The sequence below is a fragment of the Ananas comosus genome, linkage group 5, assembly GCF_001540865.1.
Source record: "Ananas comosus cultivar F153 linkage group 5, ASM154086v1, whole genome shotgun sequence".
Taxonomy (NCBI): Eukaryota; Viridiplantae; Streptophyta; class Magnoliopsida; order Poales; family Bromeliaceae; genus Ananas; species Ananas comosus.
This window is the reverse complement of record NC_033625.1, coordinates 11,866,139-11,889,565: the sequence shown is the minus strand read 5'-3', so window position 1 is coordinate 11,889,565 and position 23,427 is coordinate 11,866,139. Positions and strand designations below refer to the sequence as shown.

General features: G+C 36.4%; 3 protein-coding genes across 4 annotated transcripts; 2 read left to right on the top strand and 1 right to left on the bottom strand.

Moving 5' to 3' along the window:
* Positions 4,099-4,758, top strand: LOC109710706. Its single transcript, XM_020233443.1, has one exon. The coding sequence runs from the start codon at positions 4,099-4,101 to the stop codon at positions 4,756-4,758; it is 660 nt and encodes a 219-aa protein (XP_020089032.1).
* On the bottom strand, positions 7,634-8,293 carry LOC109710705. Its single transcript, XM_020233442.1, has one exon. It carries the CDS (start codon positions 8,291-8,293, stop codon positions 7,634-7,636), a length of 660 nt encoding a protein of 219 aa, XP_020089031.1.
* LOC109710613 (plastidic glucose transporter 4) lies at positions 11,671-23,069 on the top strand. Of its 2 annotated transcripts, none has more exons than XM_020233325.1 (13): positions 11,671-11,873; positions 12,008-12,326; positions 17,193-17,304; positions 17,427-17,494; positions 17,746-17,878; positions 17,965-18,064; positions 18,157-18,269; positions 19,434-19,527; positions 19,611-19,764; positions 21,491-21,637; positions 21,759-21,832; positions 22,715-22,803; positions 22,928-23,069. In XM_020233325.1, the coding sequence occupies exons 2-13, from the start codon at positions 12,047-12,049 to the stop codon at positions 23,052-23,054; spliced, it is 1,491 nt and encodes a 496-aa protein (XP_020088914.1). In that variant the 5' UTR covers positions 11,671-11,873; positions 12,008-12,046; the 3' UTR covers positions 23,055-23,069. The 2 variants fall into 2 exon arrangements, with proteins under 2 accessions (XP_020088914.1, XP_020088913.1); XM_020233324.1 differs by having other exon boundaries at positions 12,004-12,326.

Here is a 23,427-nt window from a genome sequence, read left to right as displayed (position 1 = left end):
TTCGTGTTTGATTTGGACTTAAATCATTTAGTTTTAGTTGATTTCACTAACCCAAACCCTTTTCTCCAATAAACAAGAAAATAATCCCAAAAAAGGCCTTTGGAATTCCCCAAAATAAGACCTTTGAAGTTTTCAAAATTGCTTCATTTTCTATGCATGACTCTCAGGTGACCGTGTTATGTTGAAAACGAAAAGACAATAATTTATTATAGGAGGGCTCTCAACACTATAAATACATGGTTCTTGAGACCTTAAGGGAGATATATTTGGATGAATAGAAAATTTTACTCTCACTCTTTATCCTTGGTGTTCTACTTTCCGGCGAGATCATCGACGCTTCTTCCTCCCGCCGAGATCGTCTTCTTCCTCAACTTGATCGTTGTCACTTCTTCCTCGTGACAAGATCGGCTTCTACTTCTACCCCTCCTCTTCTTCCGAGTCACTACCTCATCTTCTTCTTTCCTATTGCCGAAGTTCTACCCATGGTGTACCGCCCTCCTCGTCGATCGTAGATCCCCCGCAATCGTGTGAATGGTGCACTTTTTGTATCTCTCATCTCCTGACATTCTATTATCCCCTTTTAATCTAGCCTTCTATCATTACCAACCATATTTGCGAAACAACCAAACCTAAAGCTTTGTCCGATAAAGCCGAATTTACCTTTTGGAACTATTATATGTATTTTCAGTTGGTTGTTATTATCTCATATATTGAAGGTTTGTCATCATCTTAGTATTACTTCAATTCGATTTTAATTTTTGTCTTGCTGAAATTTTTGCTTCCTTGCTTAAAGTTCATTGGAATTGATAAATTGAACCTAGTTTTACCTTTAAACAAGAGCAAACTTGAAAATTTAATTTTGGCAACCTCTCGGTTTGCATCACGTTGAGCACAGAAAATCGATCAGCGAGCTCGATGGAGATACCAATGCTGTGCGAAACTCACAGCATGCGAGGACAACAACTAGATGCTGGGCAATCATCATTGATGGCAAAGAACACGTTCTCGCTCGCGCTGACGAAAGAAGAAATTATAGAGGATTTCGCTGCGATAAGGCTGCCTCTGCCTATGCGACGACCAAGAAAAGTGCTGAAGTCGCAATTCAAGCATCTCTTTCCCTGCTCTGGCTTGCCGAAAGCTTTGACTCCCTGCCAGTACAAAGTGAAGGGCTGGGGTAACTGCTGATCGTCACTTGAACAGTTCTTGATTTCTTTTCTTGTTTCTTTTTTGGATTAAGCTATGTACATAGATGACAAGGTATATAAATTTTTTTTTTCCTATTTTTCTCATTGTATTTATTAGAATCTTGGGTGAACTTCCAAGATTTAGACAACATTAGCTTTTTTTATCCGGATGGAGAAGTTTTTACCTTTTTCAGTTGAGACAAAAAAAAGTAGGAAATATATTTTACGGTGTACTTGTTGTATGCAAACTTGATACATATCTAGCTACTATCCTTTTAAGAGGAAAGACGTCTATCCTATCAAGTTATTTTGTATGATCGAGACTTCAAATTGATAATCGACATTTTTGAAATTGATCTACATTATTAAAAATATTTAGAAACCGAATTTTATAATATTTTTAAACTATTATAAAATTCATCGAAGAGTTGAAAAATAAATGGTCAGAAACTAATAACCTTATGAAAATAGAGGCTATATTTTTTAATTCATAATCGAAGTTATTAAAAGTTATCTAAATAATATAGATAATTTTTTATTAAAAATTAAAGAGATATGAATTACTCTATATCGTTAAACAAGCAAACGATTTATATAGGCTGTTAAAAACTGTCGATTTTACGATCTTTTGATCACTAAGTAAATAATTTCTAAAATTTATAAAATTTTGTATCTAGATACTTTCAAATATTCTTCATCAATTGTAACAATTCCAATTATCGATTTGAAATCTCTATCATAAAAAATAATTTGATACGATGACGGTCTCCTTCCTCCTAGAAGGATATTAGCTGGATTTCACTTGATACTATATACGAAAGAAATTATTACTTAAATTCACAAAAAAAGAAAAAGAATTTTGTATAATCTTTAGTTGCTGGAAAATATTGTGAGCCTTATACTAAGAGGAAATTAATTTTGTACAAATTATTGAAATATTCTCCGTTGCTAGTGAATCTTTCTAATAAATAACATGTAATGCAAGAAATTGAAGGAATAAAAGTTATAGAATATACAATGTTTAATTACGAAGTAAATAAACCATACCAACACGCATCATGTACATACATAGTTTTCTATTTCTATAAAATAACGTAAACCGCATCAAGCATCTCACTACGTTCTAACCCTAATCCTAGATTACGCATAAACTAGAATCGGATCTTGGGTCAGGGAGGAGCCAAGAAAGGCATAGCCGGTCAAGCATAGTAGTGGCCGAATGATCGGCGGCCATTCAGCAATAACGATGATGTCATTGACGGTCTTGTTAGCCGGTAATTTTGGGGTTGCATTCAGTTTCTGGGTAGGCAGTTCATACTCTGGTAGTAGGCTGAGAAGTTGTGGCGAACTCGGAAAGAGAAATAGCAACGATGGTGGCAACCGCAACAACAATAGGGAACCGATCTTGGGTGGCTGCAGATTGGCAGGAAGCTAGCACTTCATGATCTTGAGGTAGATCAGAGATGGGAAAGCGAGGAGTGCACATTTGGCGGCGCAAGTTCTTGAAGACGGGCGAAAGGGCACTACTGGGGTTCGACATAGACAGAGATGGCATCGGAGGGCTTGGTTTCTGTAATAGTTATGCACCATCAAGTGAGAGAAAGCTAGTGATAGTAGTAATGGAGATAAAACAGGTACATGGGGAGTGGAGACTTGTGGGGTTTTATATGCATTTCGAGTCTTTTTAGTTTGAGCAATAACCATCTCCATCTCCCACTGTCATCTCTATATCCCCAAACTATATATATACACATACACACAGTGAGAATAACCATCTCCATCTCCTAGCTGTCATTTCCGTCGCTTTTGTCAAATTATATTATCTATCCTAAAATATAATTAAAATTTATTTTTATTTAAGAATTATTATTTATATTGTAAAGAGTTTATGAATATTATATTAAATTTTAATTGATTGGTAATCTTACCCTTCTTTAGTAAAAGATGTTTATATACCATACATTTTAACTAACCAAATAAGTGAAATAGAAATTAAATACTGTTTTTTTTTTCCTTACCAACTAAACTTTCATACATGAAAAGCTAATTTTCTTTTCCATCGAAGCAAACTACAGAAACTAGAAATTCCATAAAAAACTTTTTTCTTCATAAAATAATTTGCTATTATTTTCCAAGGAACCAAAGAAGCCCGTAGCCGCTTAGAAGGCTAATATAAAAAATACTCATTTAATGTTCCAAGTTTTTTGAAATATATTTCTAGAGTTAAATTCTAAGAACAACCATTATTTCTGTAAAGTTACTGTTTTGCGCTTTCGAAACTACCATTCTACCATTACCAATTTTTCTTATTTATCTTTAAATTATGGACAAAAGAATTATTTAGACTATTTTACCCTTTCAATTCAAATGTACACTATTCTACCATCACCAATTTTTCTTATTTGTCCTTAAATTATAAGTAAAAAAGATATATATTTTGATTTTTTTTTAACTCTAGTAGAAATTTAATTCAGATTTAATCTGAGATTGGTTACCAAATATTAACAATGGAGTTATTTTTGAATAACGAAAAAAAAATACGAGGAATATATTTGAAATAAAAAAATAAAAAATTATTAAATATTTCATAAGTATTGAGGAATATATTTATAAGTAATTATTCTTTTTAATTTCCAATCCTAATTGGAGTGTGTAGATCTCCTACTCGGATTAGGAATACTAAATAATTACCCTAACTTAGTAATGTAACATTTTATTAATCCTTCGTCCTACTATTAGCAGAAGCATATAATTAATCAACCCTCCTTCAATTCTAGCACGAGAATGAATGCCCCAGACCTGTTCTCTCTCGATCGGGGGATTAATTAGTTGGAACCGAATAGCAGCAGCTAGCTCCAGTATTTGCCGACTGCAATCGCTTACTCGCTTCCACGTACTGCCACCGTCGCCTCCGATGCGGTCACCTTCGCCGCCGCCTCCGTCGAATGCTGTCAGCAACGATAGGCCTGTCAAAACAACAATCAAACTAGGTGCCGACAGTCATCACACTTGCAGAGCTCTCTGCAAATCACGCGCGGAAGCGCCGCCGGTAGAGCACGAAAATGTTCCGGCAAAGCGCGCGAGGGCAGATGCTGCACCTGAGGGATCTCGGCCGCCACCAATTCCCATTGCAGAAGGCCCACATGGAGTAGAAGCACAGGTTCTTGCGATCAAGCGGCCTCGCCGGCATATCCGTGGGCCGTCAGAACGTTATCAAATCTCAAAAGCTGAAGGTCGTGCAGACGCAGATGCCACGGACTCTAAAGGGAAGTCGTTGAACACCGAAAATCAATTGCGACCCGCAGAGGCGGCGCAAGTTCTTCCAGGTCGGCGCCCGCCGCAGGCGAAGGATGCTGGGCAATCGTCGTCGGCGGCAGAAAAGAAGATCACATTCTCGCTCGCGCTGACGAAAGAAGAAATTATCGAGGATTTCACTGCGATGAGGCTGCCGCTGCCTGCGCGACGACCCAGAAAAGTGCCGAATTCGCGATTCAAGCATCTCTTTCCCGGCTCCGGCTTGCTGAAATCAGTGACTCCCGGCAGGTACACAGTGAAGGGCCCGGGTAACCGCTGACTGCTATTTCGACGGTTCTTGATTTCTTTTCTGGATTCTTTTTTTCGATTAAATTATGTACATAGATTTCAATGTATATAATTTTTTTTTTTCCCATTGTATATATTGGAATCTTGGGTGAACTTCCAAGATTAAGAAATATTTGATTCTTTTATCCAGTTTAAGAAATTTTTTAACTTTTTAGTTGAGACAAAAAAAAAGAGAGTAGAAAATATTTTCTACCGTTTAGTATTGTACGTACATTCGATATAATTCCAGCTGTTATTCTCTTAAAAGAAAAGAAATTTTTATCATATCAAGTTATTTTTTATGATCGGAACTCCAAATTGATTATCAACATCGTTGAAATTGATCCATATTATTAAAAGTATTTGAAAACCGAATTTTAATATTTTTGAATCACTATCAAATTCAACAAAGAATTGAAAAAAAAAAAAGGGTCAGAGACTAATAACCTTCTAAAAATAGAGATTAGAATTTTTAAATTTATAATCGAAGTTATTAGTTCAATTATATAGTTCCCGAATTTAGACCTCGATTTTAATTTCACCCTTAGAGCTTCGATTTTAATTAAACACAGTTTAATATGGCTAACTAGCTGGCAAGTTAATTTGTCGGTTCTATAATGTAACATAAGTCAATAATCCAATTCCGAGTGTGTTTAGATCTCTTACTCCTATTATGAATGCTAAATAACTATTACTAATGGTAAAGGTATAATAATGGTTTGAAAAAAAATAAAAATAAAAGTTTGTTAAGAATATCATATTCCTGATCCGAATACAAATAGTAGTACAATTAATCAACGCAAATCCAACACCTGTATAAATCTATTATTAGCAATCCTAATAAAGCAACGATATATAAAAGTGGCGATACTCCGCCATTGCCATCAACCGTCTTCTCTTCCGGCGGATCACGATCAGTTTGGAGCCGAATAGCAGCTCCAAGAATCAAAGAACTCTGCAGTCTGTACCTCCCACGACAACATTCACCGGCCGCCATCCCTCCCTCGCAAATTCTGGCCTTCTGAGGCCGCGCAACCTCCGACTGCCGACTCCGATGTCGTCACGATCACCGCCTCCATCGAATGCTCTCAGCAGCAGTTGGCCTCCCAAAGGCGCTGACGACGTTCGCTACGAACCGTGCAGGGAAGCACCGCCAGTAGAGCAGAGAAAAGTTCAGGCAGAGCGCGGGACGCCAGAGGCAGCTCGCGAGGAATCCCGGACGATACCGAATTACTTCAAGTATGCGGTAGAGCAAGTTCGTGCGGACTGCGTGCCACCGCCTCCAGCCAAGTGGCACTGCCGGCATATCAGCGGGCTGTCAGAACGCTATCGAAATTCGGAAAAAGAAGCTGATGATCCGCCGTCAGTGTCTAGAGGGAAGTCGTCGAGCGTAGAAAATCGATTAGCGAGCTCGATGCAGATGCCAATGCTGTGTCAAACTCACGACATGCAAGGACGGCAACCTGCAAAGGATGCTGGGCAATCGTTGTCGACGACAAAGAAGGCCACATTCTCGCTCGCGATGACGAAAGAAGAAATTATCGAGGATCTCACTGCGATGAGGCTGCTGCTGCCTATGCGACGGCTCAGAAGAGAGCGGAATTCGCGATTCAAGCATCTCTTTCCCGGATCCGGCTTTCCGAAAGCTGTGACTCCCGGCCGGTGCACAATGAAGGGCCGGCGTAACGGCTGACTGTAACTTGAACAGTTCTTGATTTCCTTACTTCTTTCCTTTTAGGAGTTGATTAATTTGCACTACTACTCGGATTCGGATCAGGGATATGATATTGCTAACGATCATTTTTCTTGTTATATTTTCAAACTGTTATTACAGCACTGCCGTTAGTAATAATAATTTAGTAATTCCTAATCGGAGTAAGAGATCTACACTCATTAAAACTAGGAATTATTTACACTAGTTATATATAGAATGATCTGCTCATTTTTGCTGGTATGAGGTGATTAATGTTAACAACTTCTTGATGACATGAGAAAAATCTGTGCCAGGTACTTAATAAAGCAACATTTTGCTAATTGAATTAGCTAGATCGTTTTGTTAATTTTATATATTGTCCAAATAATAAGAATTGATTAGCTCTTGAAGAGCTCAAACCAAAAAATAAAAAATAAAAAAAATCAAATATGCAAGTAGTTTTTATCTCGATTTCAATTATGTCCTCATAGATTAAATTGTAATAGTTCATGCCTTGAAACTTTAAATTGCTTTGTTAATCCGTCGTCCGATAAATTAAGTTGATAAATTAAGTTGCCAGCTGCTAGTTAGCTGTGTTAAACTGTGTTTAATTAAAATCGAAACTCTAAGGGTGAAATTAAAATCGAGGTCTAAATTCCGGAACTATATAATTGAGCTAATAACTTCGATTACGAATTTAGAAAGCCTAACCTCTATTTTTATAAGGTTATTAGTCTCTTACCGTTTATTTTCCAACTCTTCGTCGAATTTGATAGTGATTTAAAAACTTTAAAATTCGATTTCTAAATATTTTTAATAATATAGATTAATTTCAACGATGTCGATAATCAATTTAGAATTCCGATCTTCCAAAATAACTTGATATGATAAAAATTTCTTTTCTTCTAAAAGGATAATAGTTGGACTCGTATCGAGTATACGTACAACAAGAAAACAGTAAAAAATATTTCTTACGTCTTTTTTTGTCTCAACTAAAAAGTTAAAAAATTCTTAAACTGGATAAAAGAATCAAATATTTTTTAATCTTGGAAGTTCACCCAAGATTCTAATATATACAATGGGAAAAAAAAAATTATATACATTGAAATTTATGTACATAATTTAATAAAAAAAAAGAATCAAGAAAAGAAATCAAGAACCGTCGAAATAGCAGTCAGCGGTTACCCGGGCCCTTCACTGTGTACCTGCCGGGAGTCACAGATTTCGGCAAGCCGGAGCCGGGAAAGAGATGCTTGAATCGCGAATTCGGCACTTTTTTGGGTCGTCGCGCAGGCAGCGGCAGCCTCATCGCAGTGAAATCCTCGATAATTTCTTCTTTCGTCAGCGCGAGCGAGAATGTGATCTTCTTTTCTGCCGTCGACGACGATTGCCCAGCATCCTTCGCCTGCGGCGGGCGCCGACCTGGAAGAACTTGCGCCGCCTCTGCGGGTCGCAATTGATTTTCGGTGTTCGACGACTTCCCTTTAGAGTCCGTGGCATCTGCGTCTGCACGACCTTCAGCTTTTGAACTTTGATAACGTTCTGACGGCCCACGGATATGCCGGCGAGGCCGCTTGATCGCAAGAACCTGTGCTTCTACTCCATGTGGGCCTTCTGCAATGGGAATTGGTGGCGGCCGAGATCCCTCAGGTGCAGCATCTGCCCTCGCGCGCTTTGCCGGAACATTTTCGTGCTCTACCGGCGGCGCTTCCACGCGTGATTTGTAGAGAGCTCTGCAATTGTGATGACTGTCGGCACCTAGTTTGATGGTTATTTTGAGAGGCCGATCGTTGCTGACAGCATTCGACGGAGGCGGCAGCGAAGGTGACGGCATCGGAGGCGACGGTGGCAGTAGAAGCGAGTGAGCGATTGCAGTCGGCAAATACTGGAGCTAGCTGCTGCTATTCGGTTCCCCCCCTCCCCCACCACCCCCGAGAGAGAAGAGGTCTGGTGCTGGAATTGAAGGAGACGAGGATTAATAGAAGTTACATTACTACCTTATTAGTTAGGGTGATTATTTAGTAGTATTCCTAATCCGAGTAGGAGATCTACACACTCCACCTAGGATTGGAAATTAAAAAGAATAATTACTTATATATTTCTTAATATTTCTGAAATATTTAATAATTTTTTATTTTTTTATTTTAAATATTTTTTTTATATTTTTTTCATTATTTAAAATAACTCCGCTGTTAATATTTGTTAACTAATCTCAGATTAAACCCGAATTAAATTTTTACTAGAGTTAAAAAAAAAAAAAAGTCAAAATACCACTTTTATTTCTAATTTAAGGACAAATAAGAAAAATTGATGATGGTAGAATAGTAAATATTTGAATTGAAAGAAAAAAAAGTCTAGATAATTCTTTTATTCCTAATTTGAGGATAAATAAGAAAACTTGATAACTATAGAATGGTAGTTTTGAAAGGGCAAAACAGTAACTTTATAGAAATAATAGTTGTTCTTAGAATTTAACTCTAGCTAGGAATATATTTGAAAAAATTTGGAATATTAAATGAGTATTTTTTATATTAGCCTTCTAAGCACGTAAGGGCTTCTTTGGTTCCTTGGAAAATAATAGAAAACTATTTTATGAAGAAAAAGGTTTTTTATGGAATTCCTAGTTTCTGCCGCTTGCTTCGATGGAAAACAAAAATAATTTTTTATATATGAAAGTTTAGTTGGTAAGGAAAAAAAAAATAGTATTTAATTTCGATTTCACTTATTTGGTTAGTCGAAAATTTTGATATATCATCATTTTCTACTAAAGAAGGGTGAGATTGATTACCAATCTTCTAAAATTTAACATAATATTTACAAACTCTTTACAATATAAATAATAAATAATTAAATAAAAATAAATTTTAACTATATTTTGGTATTGATAATGTAATTTGACAAAAGAGATGGAGATGATGGCTAGGAGATGAAGATGGTTATTCTGTATGTGTGTATATATAATTTGGTGATATAGAGAGACAGTGGGAGATGATAAAAATAACGAATTTAGTGGTAAACGTACATCAATATCTTAGAAAAAAAATTTCTTTTACTTCTCAAAATGTTTGTGAGAAAAAAGTTTTTCTTTTCCTAAAAAATATTTGGAAAACAAAAGGCAATGTTTCCATGAAATATAAAAAAAAAAATTATTTTTCCTACGAACCAAACATGCGGAGACAATTTTTCTAGCTTGAAAAAAAAAAATTGTAATATTTTCTAAGGAACCAAACATGCCCTAAATATAAAAGCCTGAAACTTTTAATGAGTATATAAGCAATTACTCAAACTAAAAAGACTCAAAATGCATATAAAACCCCACAAGTCTCCACTCCCCATGTAACCATTTTATCTCGATTACTACTATCACTAGCTTTCTCTCACTTGATGGTGCACAGCCATTACCAGAAACCAAGCCCTCCAATGCCATCTCCGTCTATGCCGAACCCCAGTAGTGCCCTTTCGCCCGTCTTCAAGAACTTGCGCCGCCACATGTGCACTCTACGCTTTCCCACCTCTGATCTACCTCCAGATCATAAAGTGCTAGCTTCCTGCCAATGCAGCGACCCAAGATCAGTTTCCTATTGTTGTTGCTGTTGCCACCATCGTTGCTATTTCTATCTCCGAGTCCGCCACAACTTCTCAGCCTACTACCAGAGTATGAACTGCCTATCCAGAAACTGACTGCAGCCCCAAAATTGCCCGCTAACAAGACCAACTATGCCTTTCTCGGCTCCTCCCTGACCCAAGATCCGATTTCAGTTGATGCATAATCACTACAACAAAATTAAGTTTTAGTGGTGATTATTTTTTAAATTACCTGGCAATTATGATAATTGCCGCTATTGGTAGGGTCGATAAAAGTTATAGTGGCATTTGTTCTGGCGGTTGATAAAAGCCTAAATAAATGCCGCTAAATACTACATAATAGCAACTATTATAAATGCCTTTATAATTAACTATAATTGTCACAAAAAACATAGTAAATGTTTGATAAATGAAGCATATAACGGCAATTACAATTCATATTAAAATACTTGTTCCACAACTAAATACTACAATGAATTAAAATCTTAAAAAATAGTAATAACCAAAAAATATTACTAATTTGTATAACAAATAGTCTTCACTATCAAATTACAATTTCAATGTTCAAATTAAATTTTGGACATGAATTCCAATAATAAAATACTTATTCGAAATTTAACCAAAAAATAATAAATTCTAAATAACAGTAAACACTTATAATCTCGGACAAATCTCAAATTATAAATCCTCAAAACTCATTGCTCCACTTCAAAAGCTTATTCAAGTTAGTGACAAGGCCCAAAAAATCTGTTTCAAAAGTAATATTTTTACAATTAGTTGTACGAATAAGCAATATAAGTAAATTCTCATCAAAAGTATTTTAAGTAGATATAGATAGCAATGTATGTGTTACAATTTTGACCGAAAGTTTTAATCCTGACCGGAAGAGCTGAACAACTGAGGAAATTCAGTTTTTCTTTTTTCTTTTCCTTTCTATTCTTCTATCAGAAGCAGCAAAACTAAAGTAGCAGCCTGAAAAATTATAGAATTGTCAAAAACTCATTTACGTAAAGTGTAGTTTCATCGTAAAGCAGAATTAGACATCATTTTCAGAGTATAACGTGATTTGAATTTTTTTTATATTAAAAACTAGGGACCATTGCTTCTGTAGCTCTGAAAAATTTTCAGCTTTCTTATTTACCCTCCTTAGAAAATTAATATTTAGAATACCATTTTAACGTTTCAAATTATCTTTGTAAAATTACTATCTTGCCTTTCAAATATATTCTTCTATCATTATCAACTTTTTTTTTATTTACCCCTTAGTTAGGGAGGAAAAATAAGTATTTTAATATTTTGCATTTTTAAACATACCCTTGTATCGTCACCAATCTTTTTACTTTACCTTTAAGTTAGGGATAAAAAAAAATTTTAAATTTTTTATAACATTTTGATAAAAATTTAACTTGAATTTAATTCGGAATAATTTAACCGATATTAAATGTAGAGTTATTTTTGAATAACAAAAAAAATATAAAACTAATATAATTAAAATAAAAAAATAAATAATACAAATAATATTTTTTAAATTTTGAAGAATATAGTAGTTGTTATTTTTAGAAACTAAATGTAGTCTATCTTTTCTTCGTGTACTTACTACTAGATTTTGATGACAGACAGAGACAGGCCGGGCTTGGGTCTTTCCGCTTCTTCTTACTCTTCTCCCAGCAAAATCAAAAATCAATTTAATAAAAATCTTTTCCAAGGTATTCTCTCTCCTCTTTCTCTTACTGCCCAGCGGATCCTACGAAGACACTGCAGCTGCAGCTCATCAATGTGACGAATATATTCTATCAACAAGGTGACGAACGCAGCAGAAGAAAGAAAAAGTAAGATCTCTTCTTCTTTCTTCTTGCTTTCTCTTTCTTCTTTTAGTTTCTTACCTTTTCAAGTTCTTTTCGGCCCTCCATCAATTTTTATTTATTTATTATTTCTCATTCTTGAGATCTGAAATGTCAGACAGGCGGTGAGAATATCAAGGTGGGGGGGGCAGGGCAGACAGATGGTGCAGAGCGCTGCGATTGCTGCGAAGGGAGGGGCGTCGGCGTCGGCGTCGGGTTGGGGCGATCTTCCGGGGCGGAGCAGTCTGCGGCGGCGGTGGCGGCCGAAGATCGTGCCGATGCCGGAGGGCGGCGGCGGCGGGTTCTGCTGCGGGCGATCGTCGCCGATCGGATCGGCGTCGATCGGGCTCGGCGTCGAGATGGCGCGGCTGCGGAGCGGGGTGGAGTCGATCTTCCTCCGGTCCAGGGAGAGGCCGCGCTATGCCAGAGTCCGTGCTTCAGGTTTGTGGTCTGGGATTCAATTTACTTTTTGTTTTTTTATCGCTGAAGCAAAAGAACCAAAAAAAGAAAAAAACTCTAAATCCGCCTGAAGTTTGTGCAATTTGTACAAATTTGCGCATTAGCCAAATTTTGGGTGAAGTTATCAGGCAAGGAGGGTTTTGAGGTAAATTGGAAACTGAATTGCTGTTGAGATGGTGAATTTCAACCGTTTTGAAGTTGAGGTTGTGAATTGCAAAGTGGACAATGTTCAGGTGGTTTTAAAACTTTGATCATGCTATCCTGTAATATATTCTGGGTCAATTTCTTGATTGCGTATTTTGATCAAGCTGTATTTTACTCAAGGATTGTCGTGCTGCTGACACAGACGTGCCAGTACGCCGCTCCAGCACCCCTTGGGATGTACCTCTTTTTATATGCCTGCACCAGCGGCATGGACAGCATTTTATTCCGGAATGCTAAACCGTGTCAACTAGCATGACAATCCTTGATTGACAGTTTTTTAGATCATGATAAGATAGTTTCGATATTCCTCAATTTAAACCCTCAAGAAAACTATAGCCTGAATTTTTCTACGTCTTGCGAGCTCAATTGGTTGGTGAAAGCGTGAAATGTATATACACACACAAACACACACAAAAATTAGTTACAGTGCACGTGCGATGCACATGACTTTTGCAAATTAAATTAAATTTAGGCTAAATTACAGAAAACCTCCATGTCAAAACCTAATTTTTCACTCTACTCCTCTGTCATTTAAAAACCTACACTTTGCCCCCTTGTAAAATAAAAAATGTGCACTTCACCCCCTACCGTTAGTGATCCATTAGGGTTCCGTTATAAAATATTTTTTTATGCCAAAAATACTCCTCCGCCCTCTTCCCTGTTGCCTCGCCTCCCTGCGGCTCGCCGCTTCGTCGCCGCCTCGCCACCTCACCCTCCTCCACTGCCTCGCCCTCGCCCTCGCCCACATCCCCTTCGCCCTCTTCCGCCGCCTAGCCTTCGCCCTCGTTGCCCTTGCCTACCTCTCCATCAGCGCCCACCTCGATTTCCTTCCTACTGTCGCCGAAACCGAGGGGCGGCGAGGGTGTAGGAGGAGAAGGGGAGTAGGTAGAGAAGAAAATCGAGAGAAATCGCAGCCGATCGAGGTATGAATCGCTTCCGATCAAGGCAGCCGTGGAGGAAGATGAGGGAGGAGATGAAAATGGTTAGGGGCAAAATGGTCATTTTACACACCATACCCCCCTGTGAACATTTTTCATTTTACAAGGGAGCAAAGTGTAGGTTTTTAAATGACAGGGGGGAAGTGAAAAATCGGGTTTTGACAGAAGGGTTTTATGTAATTTAGCCTTAAATTTCAGTATAAATTATAAGTTAAAGTGAATTCTAAATCTGTATTTTGAATTTAAATAGTTATTGGTAGCTGTGTTTATTTTTTAATTAATTTATTTTCTAAATTTGATTTCTTTCTAAGTATGTTTTCAATTTAGTTATATAATAAATATTTTTTTATGTGTTCTAGAACATAATTTTTTTAATGTTTACCTAAATTTTAAAATTTAAATTAATTTCAAAATATAAATTAAAGTTTGAATTTAGATTTAAAATTTTGAATCAAACTTAAAATTGAAATTTAATTTTTAATTTACTATTTGAATTTAAACAATCGTTGATTTGATAGGTATTTTTAAACCACTTATTTTTTAAGCCGAATTTGTTTTTAGTTAGTTACTTATTTATATATATTTTTTATTCGTGNTGTATACATACACACATATATATATATGTGTGTATGTATGTATACATACATACATACATATATATATATGTCATACATACATACATATATATTCATACATATATATATATATATATATATATGTATATATACATACATATATATATATGTATGTATGTATGTATATATATAGAGTCCGGCTGCCATGCTATTGATAGCAGCAAGCACTTGGTGCTATCAAGTTTTCTGCCGTTAGATTAACCCCTTTGATTATTTTTATTCGTTAGATTTTACTATTAAACCAACCACCCATTCAACCCTAAGGGGCCCACATCATCCTAACCGCACATCTTTTAATCTAAGGGTAGAAAACTTAATAGCACCAAGTCATTGGTACTATTAATAGTATTCCAGCCTAGTTCTATATATATATATATATATATATATATATATATATATATATATATATACATGTACGTACGTACAGGTATACGTACATGTATACATGTACGTATACATGTGTACGTATACCTGTACGTACGTACATGTATGTATGTATGTACAAACATACATGTGTACATACAAGTATATGTACATACATACATACATGTATGTACGTATGTATGTATGTATGTATGTATGTACATACATACATGTATACATACAAGTGTATATGTACATACATACATACATGTATGTGTATATATATATATATATATATATATATATATATATATATATATATATATATATATAGAGAGAGAGAGAGAGAGAGAGAGAGAGAGAGTCCGGCTACTATACTATCGATAGTACCAAACGCTTGGTACTATCGAGTTTTCCGCCATCAGATCTACCCCTTTGACCATTTTCACCTGTTAGATTATACTATTCAACCAACCACCATTCAACCCTAGGAGACCACTATCATTCTAACTGGGGATTACTATCATCCTAGCCACACATCTCTTCATCCAAGAGCCGAAACCTAATAGCACCAAACGCTTGGTACTATTAATAGGAGTAGGGCTATTATACTTTTATGAGTATAGAGCCCTTTGTACTCATAAGTTGTTTTAGATGATGGAGCTTCCGAATCGATGATCCACTCCGTTAAATATGATCTAGAGTATTTGAAACTTGTAAAAATAAATTTCGTAATTTTTCGAGATCATAATAAAGTCTATCAAGCGAGCATAAAATTAACGGTCAAAATCGAATGACATCCTAAAAATGGACGATCGGATCCTTCAATTTAAGATCGGAGCTATTGATCTTTATTTAGGTAGTGAATAGAATTTTTTAGCAAAAATTCAACATATTCCAATTCTTTTACACCGTTAAACTAGCAAGTATCCCATACCGGCCGTTAAAAATTGTTAATTTTGTGACCTTTTGATCGTAAGGTAAATGATGTCGAAAAATTATGAAATTTGATTTCTAGAAGTTTTAAATGCTCCAGATAATGTTTAACGGTATGGATCGTCGATTCGGAAGCTCTATCATTGAAAACGACTTATGATTACGAGGGCGATCGTACTCATAAAAGTATAGTAGCCGGACTCCTATTAATAGTATAATAGCCTAATTCTATATATAGTCCGGCTATGGTGCTTTTAAAAGCACAAAGCACTTGGCGCTTTTAAGTTTTCCGCCGTTAGATCTACATTCTACCCCTTTGACCATTTCCACCCGTTAGATCATACTATTCAACCAACCACCCACTCAATTCTAGAGGACCAACCACCCACTCAATCCTAGAGAACCACTATATATATATATATATATATATATATATATATATATATAATTGAGCTCTTATGCTTTTAAAAGTACCAAGTCAGGTGCTTGCAAGTTTTCGGCCCTTAGATTAAGGGATGATAGTGGTCCCCTAGGGTTGAGTGGGTGATTGGTTGAATAGTATGATCTAACGGGTGGAAATGGTTAAAGGGATAGATCTAACGGCGGAAAACTTACAAGCACCTATAGAGTTGGTATAGAATACTATCGGCAGCAAACAGGATCCATTGCTACTGATTTATTTTCCCTATGGAGCTTTCAAATCGACGATCAGCACCGTCGAACATAATCTAGACCATTTGAAGTACTTTGAAACCAAATATCATATTTTTCTAACATTGTTCTCTTGTGCATTAAGTGAATGCAAAAATGAATGGCTAAAAATAAATATTCTTCGTAAATTAATGATAGAATTTTTGTATTCAAGATCAAACTGTAGATCATGTTTTAAATAGTTTAAAAATTTTTCTAACAAAAATTCAACTGATTTGGATTCTTTTATACCGTTAAATGAGCAAATGCCCTATAGCGATCATTGAAATTATAAATTTTGTGACCCATTGATCATTACATCAATTGTGTCGAAAATGCATTAAATTTGATTTCTAAAAAATTTGGATTCTTTTTCCAACATTGACTGCTGATTTACTGTCTTGCTTGATTTAACACTCAAAGAAACGAGAAGAAAACATTAGGACGATGGAATACTATTGAGATCATATCTCGGCCTGTCAACCATGATCTAATTTTGCAACTAAAAGCATGAAAGATACTATTAGTAGCAGCTATTTGTGAAATTGAAGTGAACCATCTCTGACTTGTACAAACCTATCTGTGAAAAATAAAAAAACGGACATAACTCACTCAATATTGGAAGAACCTTTAAAACTTTAAGATAGAATTAGCACTTTGTGCAACTGAATTGTAACTTATTCATAGTTTGGAGCTTTTTGGTAGTTAGTATTTAACAAACAAAGCTTTAGGGGACCAATGTGTGCATATATAGGAGTGTCCTGTCTGTTGTTGTTCAGATTGGAGAATGTTGCCTGTTCTTGAATATCATTGTTAGTTTATTAGTATACAAATTGATTGAGATTGTTTATAGATCAAAAGTAGGAAAATGTGAAAAAAGATTGAAAGAAAATTCTGTATAAATTAACGTAGTCACCCAGTCCACCATGCAAGAAGGCTTTTCTAGGAATTAGCCACAGGCACCAGTCCACCAGTGCTCTGTGAAGAGGTTGTGCAAATGTTTCCTCATGATTTGATATAGTTTGCCTCTATTTTTTGATTTTTTTTTTTGATTTTTTTCTTGATTTTGATTCTATTAAAAGGTGACCTTGAAGATGTGCCATCTGACAAGCTTCCGACAAAATCTTCTGGGACTGTTCTTCCTTATGTTGGCGTCGCTTGCTTGGGTGCCATTTTGTTTGGATATCATCTAGGGTATGATTCACTGTTTTAACTATTGATATTAAAGTGCTGCTGTACCATTCGATTGCTGCTTTCTAGCCAGATAAAAAATTGTGCCATGCAATTTTAATATTGAATGATAACATGCACTGCAGTGTGGTAAATGGAGCACTTGAATATCTTTCAAAGGACCTTGCAATCACTGAGAACACTGTATTACAAGGTATGTAAATTAGTTAATTTTACTGAAAACGTGAAGGATAATTGGTAGTTGCTTGTGCAGTAAACATGACGTGTTATTATTTCCTGCACCTAAATGTTGTGTAATCTTGAATTGTTTTATTTTTTACACGTAAATTTAGTGATGCCCATGATTTCTAGTATCCTTGCAAATCTCAAAAAAAAGAAAGAGTTTATTTCACGCATCAATAATGACTTGCATAAGATGAACATTTCTATGTTTGGTGCTGACAGGTTGGGTGGTTAGCACAACCCTTGCTGGTGCTACAGTAGGATCTTTTACTGGAGGTGCATTGGCTGATAAGTTTGGTCGAACACGAACTTTTCAGTTAGATGCAATCCCGCTTGCAATTGGTGCATTTCTCAGGTATGTTTTCCTTAGTATATAATTATAGAACTTCAATCTCTTTGATGCAGCTCCAATATCTAAACCAACGAAGAAAATTATTGCAGTGCTACGGCTCAGGATGTGCGGACAATGATAATTGGCCGATTGCTTGCTGGAATTGGAATTGGGATATCCTCTGCGATTGTGCCACTTTACATTTCTGAGGTTCGGAATAGTGGACATCACACAACCTTTGTTCATTCTATTTATTTCCATTGGTTTAACACTTCCGTAACTAAGTAGCACAAAATTTTCAGATATCACCAACTGAAATTCGTGGAGCACTTGGGTCTGTCAACCAACTTTTCATTTGCATCGGTATTCTTGCTGCTTTAGTAGCTGGATTGCCTTTGGCAGGAAATCCCTTATGGTTCGTTTTCTTAATTATTGTTACATAAGAAAGTGTAGAATTTAATTTGATTTATTCAATTTAGTGGTCAACTCGTTTGTCAAGTCTTTTATGAGAGTTTTGATTTACTCTATAGATAAAGATGATATCCTTTGTCAACAAATTCGGAAAATCGGTAGAGAAAGTTCTCTGAATATTCTTGGCATTTCGCAATGAAGAGGAGATCCAACTGAAGGATTAAGAGAAACATAGGAGCCAAAGTTTTACTGGCCGAAGGTAGTAACTTTAGATAATAAATTAAAGGAAAAAAGAGAGGAGGCAAATGACAACCACTCAACATTTCTCTTAGAGAAGAAGACACCCTGTTATAGCTCTTTAGTTTTAAAACACTCTCTTTCCATACTAAAGTATATTTTGTTCGTTATCTTGGCCATCGTCTCAACCCTCTGGCAACATTAGTCCAGCAAAGTCATATCCAGATCTGTAAGTCTATGTTATCTGAGCCAACAATCTCTTTTTCTGCTAGATATTGCCCCTTCAGCCTCTCTTATCCTCATCCGTCAGTTGCTTACAATTTACTATGATTAAGTCGGTATTCATTCACCTAGGAACGAATTGAGAAAAAAAAAACCAATATTATGTGGAACTGAGCTAAGGTAAACCAATAATATATAGAATTGAGGCTTTACAAAAATTTGAGTTACGACACCACCTGTATGCTTTCTTTTCCCAATTCTTAGTGGTGGCTTTGGTAGTGACACGTAATGTGTGATTTTTCAAACTTTGCTGTGCTCGGGAGGAATGTGATCTAAGTTCTGTTTTACTCTCGTGATATAGTTATGTATATATTCAGAAATTTTGGAACATAGCAATCATCCGAGCCTTTCGGTCTGCCTATGAGGGACTACAAAAAGCGAAGTATAAAGTTGGCTGCTTCCTAATTCTAAAGCTCAAAAGCATTTCTTTTGTACCTGGAGTTAACTTTGTAGCGCACATTCTATTCATAGAAAAACACTTGTATGATTGTCATGCATGTTAAATCAGCTGCAAGTTCATGAGTTACCACGTAGTGATGATGAGAAATGGGACCTTTTAATCACTGAAAAAATAGTAACAATAGACAAAAATCAATTTTCTTTCTCCCTGGATATTAAATTTCTTGTTTCTAATGTAATTCTTGATCAGGTGGAGGACAATGTTTGGCATAGCAGTAGTTCCTTCGGTCTTGATGGCATTGGGGATGTCCTTTTGTCCCGAAAGTCCTCGCTGGCTCTTCCAGGTTTTTGTTTATTGTCTATTTTCTCTCTTTTTTTTTTTCATTGTATTTGGGACTTGTCATCACCAATGTCTTATTAATTACAGCAAGGCAGACTTCCTGAAGCAGAAACAGCTATAAAGAGGCTGTATGGAAAGGAAAGAGTTGCTGAGGTAATACACGACCTAAAAGCAGGCAGCCAAGGTTCCACAGAATCAGATGCTAATTGGTTTGATCTTTTCAGCAAACGCTACTGGAAAGGTATAAAGTTCTTGTACTACTATTTTTTCTTTTCCCCTAACTTAGCCTGGTATGCCTTTTTTCTCTTTTATTCTTACCTTATGTCAAACCCTGCATAATAATGTTTGTATTCTGCTATTAAACAGAAGATGCTATTAGAGTTGTACAATTTTTTTGACGTAGATGCTGTAAGAGTTGTGTCTAACAAAAAGCAGGCTTCATATAATGTATGGTTCATAAAGAATATCCATGTTTTATGCAATAGTTTTTTCTGCAAGTGTGTATTAATGAAAACATTGAAGTTCGACTCGTTCTTAGCCTAATTGTGTCTACGTTAACTAGTTTGGTCTAAGTTTGTTCATTTGAATTGGTTAATGGAGTTCACTTTGGATAAATGCACCTCAAAATAAATTCAACATGCCTGGTCTTTGTGTGGGACCAAAATAATGGCCAGACTCTGTTCTTTTGGCTTCCTCGAGAACTTATCGGGATTCATTCTTTTCTCCCCATGGGTGGTATCATCTCAACTTTAGGAGATTTCTAGTTTCTTTTTGGAAGAGAAGAAACATCTTAGAATAAAGATCTGCTCATTTTCTTCTGTTCATTTCCAACTTAAGGATTGAAAAGCTTCCTATACAAAAGTTAAACCCTAGCAAACCAACCATACGATTTTATCTGCTTTCTTTCTTGTTTCTAATCGACGATGAACCCTACCAAATAGAGGGACTGGCCAGCTTCTTGAACTAAACTTAGTGTGCATGGAAGTCTCCCTCTCTCTCTCTCTCGCGCGCGCGCGCGCATGCGTGGGTGCCCCCGTGCACACGAGTCAAGTTTTGGTGCCCTGTCATAGCCATTGTTATGCAGATCTTCCCGTCTTCCAACTTCCTTTTCTCCCCTCCTCTGATTGCCGCTGTCTTCAACAATCCATTATAACACCCAACTGCAGGTTGTATTGTGTTTCTCTTCTCTTTCCCTTGTATTTTTCTACCCTCTTTTTCTTTTGGTAAGAATGGGCACACATTAGTTGAAAAAGTTACATTGATGTCACCCTACAAAAGTTGAACTAATTTGAGTTGTTCTTAAACAGACAGACACCTTATATGAGCTGTTAAATTTGTTCTGCCTTTGGTCGTATGTTGTCAAGAATTGTGATTTTCAGAATCTGGACGGTTCAAGTACTTCAGAAAATCATGCCCAATTTTATGGATGTCAATCCGAGTGCTCTGAGTTCCAATTTGGGGTGGAAGCATGCAGGCCTTGGTGCTTCTGAAAACAATCGCAGCTAGCTTTGCTTCATATTACACTACCACTGACACATAATTGGTTTATTAGCTTTCACATCTTGGCATTACAATAGTTGCCGATGAAAAACCTTGGTTATCCTGTCACTGTGCCATTTTATCACCTCTGAAGTCCATATCCTTGTAACTTTATTTATATACTATGCATGCTCTTTGTAAATTAGCGACTGCTACTTAAATCTACCTTCGTTTCCTACTTGTAACCTTCTGTCAGTCGATAATTTACGTTTTACACCTAATGTCCTGCACTTCACTATTGCTTTATGGGGTCCGCAACTGTACTCTGATACATTAGCTGGAGAAGGTGTCATCCTTCACCCTATTACAAAAATACATAATTTCCCATGACGTGAATGTTAGTGTAATTCTCCTTTATTTCTTTATTTGTTTATAATGTAATGAAACAACAAAGCAATGCATCTTCTGATAGACTATCCTAACTGCAGTTGTAAGCGTGGGAGCTGCATTATTCTTGTTTCAGCAGTTGGCTGGTATCAATGCTGTTGTCTATTATTCTACATCAGTGTTCCGCAGTGCAGGAATTGCCTCTGATGTCGCAGCAAGTGCTCTTGTTGGGGCAGCAAATGTTTTTGGTCAGTATTTTACTTCTATATCCCATAATTTTATATCGGAAATCTAAGAGTAATTTCTGATTTTTAGACATGTTCTTCCCTGTGTAAATTTAATTTTTTACTGGATTTTATATCATTTCAGGCACAGCAGTTGCATCTTCCCTGATGGACAAGCAAGGAAGGAAAAGCCTTCTGATGACAAGTTTTACTGGAATGGTAGCACATTTTTAGATGCAACGTGTCAACTATCGCATGAAGTGTTGTTCTTCAGAAATGTTTAACAAGGATGCAATGCATAGAAAGCAAAAAAGTATACAGGAGTGGCAGAGTACATGAAGCAACCTTCAAAACAACCTAAAAAAGATTACAAATGAAATTCTTAACAGAGCTGCCGTGCTCAATTACAAGTAGTATTTAGCCAATTAGCATACAGAGGGCAATTTAAAATAAGTGGTCACCGGTTTCCTTCCATTATGTAGCATGGCGGACTTATCAGATAAACAAAGTTGCATAAAAAAGAGAAATTAAGGGAAGAATAAAGATATCAAAATCATAAAAAAGAGAGATTGAGTGAAGAATAAAGATATCAAAACCTGCTATATTAACTCCGAGTTTCTGCATTGGATGCCTTTGGCACTCTTGACTAAGGATTTAAGTGCCGTAGAACTGGGTCGTGTCGGAAACTTGCCCGCACGATACGGCACGGTGCGTGCCGGGTCACGCCGATGCGTGCCGGTTACAAAAAATATATGTATGCCGATATGTAATGGCATGAAATATTAATTTTTTTTAGCAACAAAATTTGCCAATTATTTATTATGCATTTTTATCAAATCTTTTGAACTGCATTGAGAAAATTACTTACTAATTTCAAGAATAGAGGGTTTTGAGTTGTGCCATCGGTACAAGGGCTGTATTGTGCCGATATCTTGCTGGCACGATACGGCACACTGGATGCGGCTCGTGCCAATGGGCACTTTAATCCTTGCTCTTGACTATAGTAACTTCCCACAGCTCTTTTAAAATTATATTTTGTTAACAAATCTTTGTTATCTTCAGAACACTATGTTGATAAGCTAATAAATGAATTTCTTGAAGGCTGCTTCAATGTTGCTTCTTTCCTTGTCCTTCACTTGGAAGGCTCTTGCGCCTTATTCCGGACCTCTTGCAGTAGCTGGAACAGTTCTGTAAGTAAAATGCGATGCACAGTACAGCCTGTTGGTGTCCCTTTTTCTTCACAGTTTGCTTTTCAAGATTCTTGACTATAGTTGCAATTATGATGTATAATTTAAATGTTATCTTCTTTTACAGTTATGTATTGTCTTTTTCGCTGGGAGCTGGCCCTGTTCCTGCACTCCTGCTCCCTGAAATATTTGCCTCGAGGATCAGAGCAAAGGCAGTGGCACTTTCTCTTGGGATGCACTGGGTAAGTTCATAATTCTGATCTTGTATAAGTCCTTTTTTTTTTTTTAATCATTTGGATTTCCTTCATATAGGGAAGTGTCAAAAATATGTTTTTCTCAGTCCATGAAGTGCAATAAAGGTATTTTTATTCTGTCGCACTTTTGCCAAGAAAAGAAAGGGATTTTCTTGGAGGATACCAGAGTACCTGAAGGGCCTGTTTGGATGTGAGAGTAACTTATACAGCATTTCTCATCTCACTTGTTTGCTTAAAAGGACCATTTGTTAGATGGTTGTTGATGAAGAGAAAAGCACAAACGGCTTAAACCCGAGAACACCCTTTTCTCTGATGTGTCGAAACCGAAAATCTGAGTTTCCTACACGCCCAAGATCACACCACCAGTGTACAA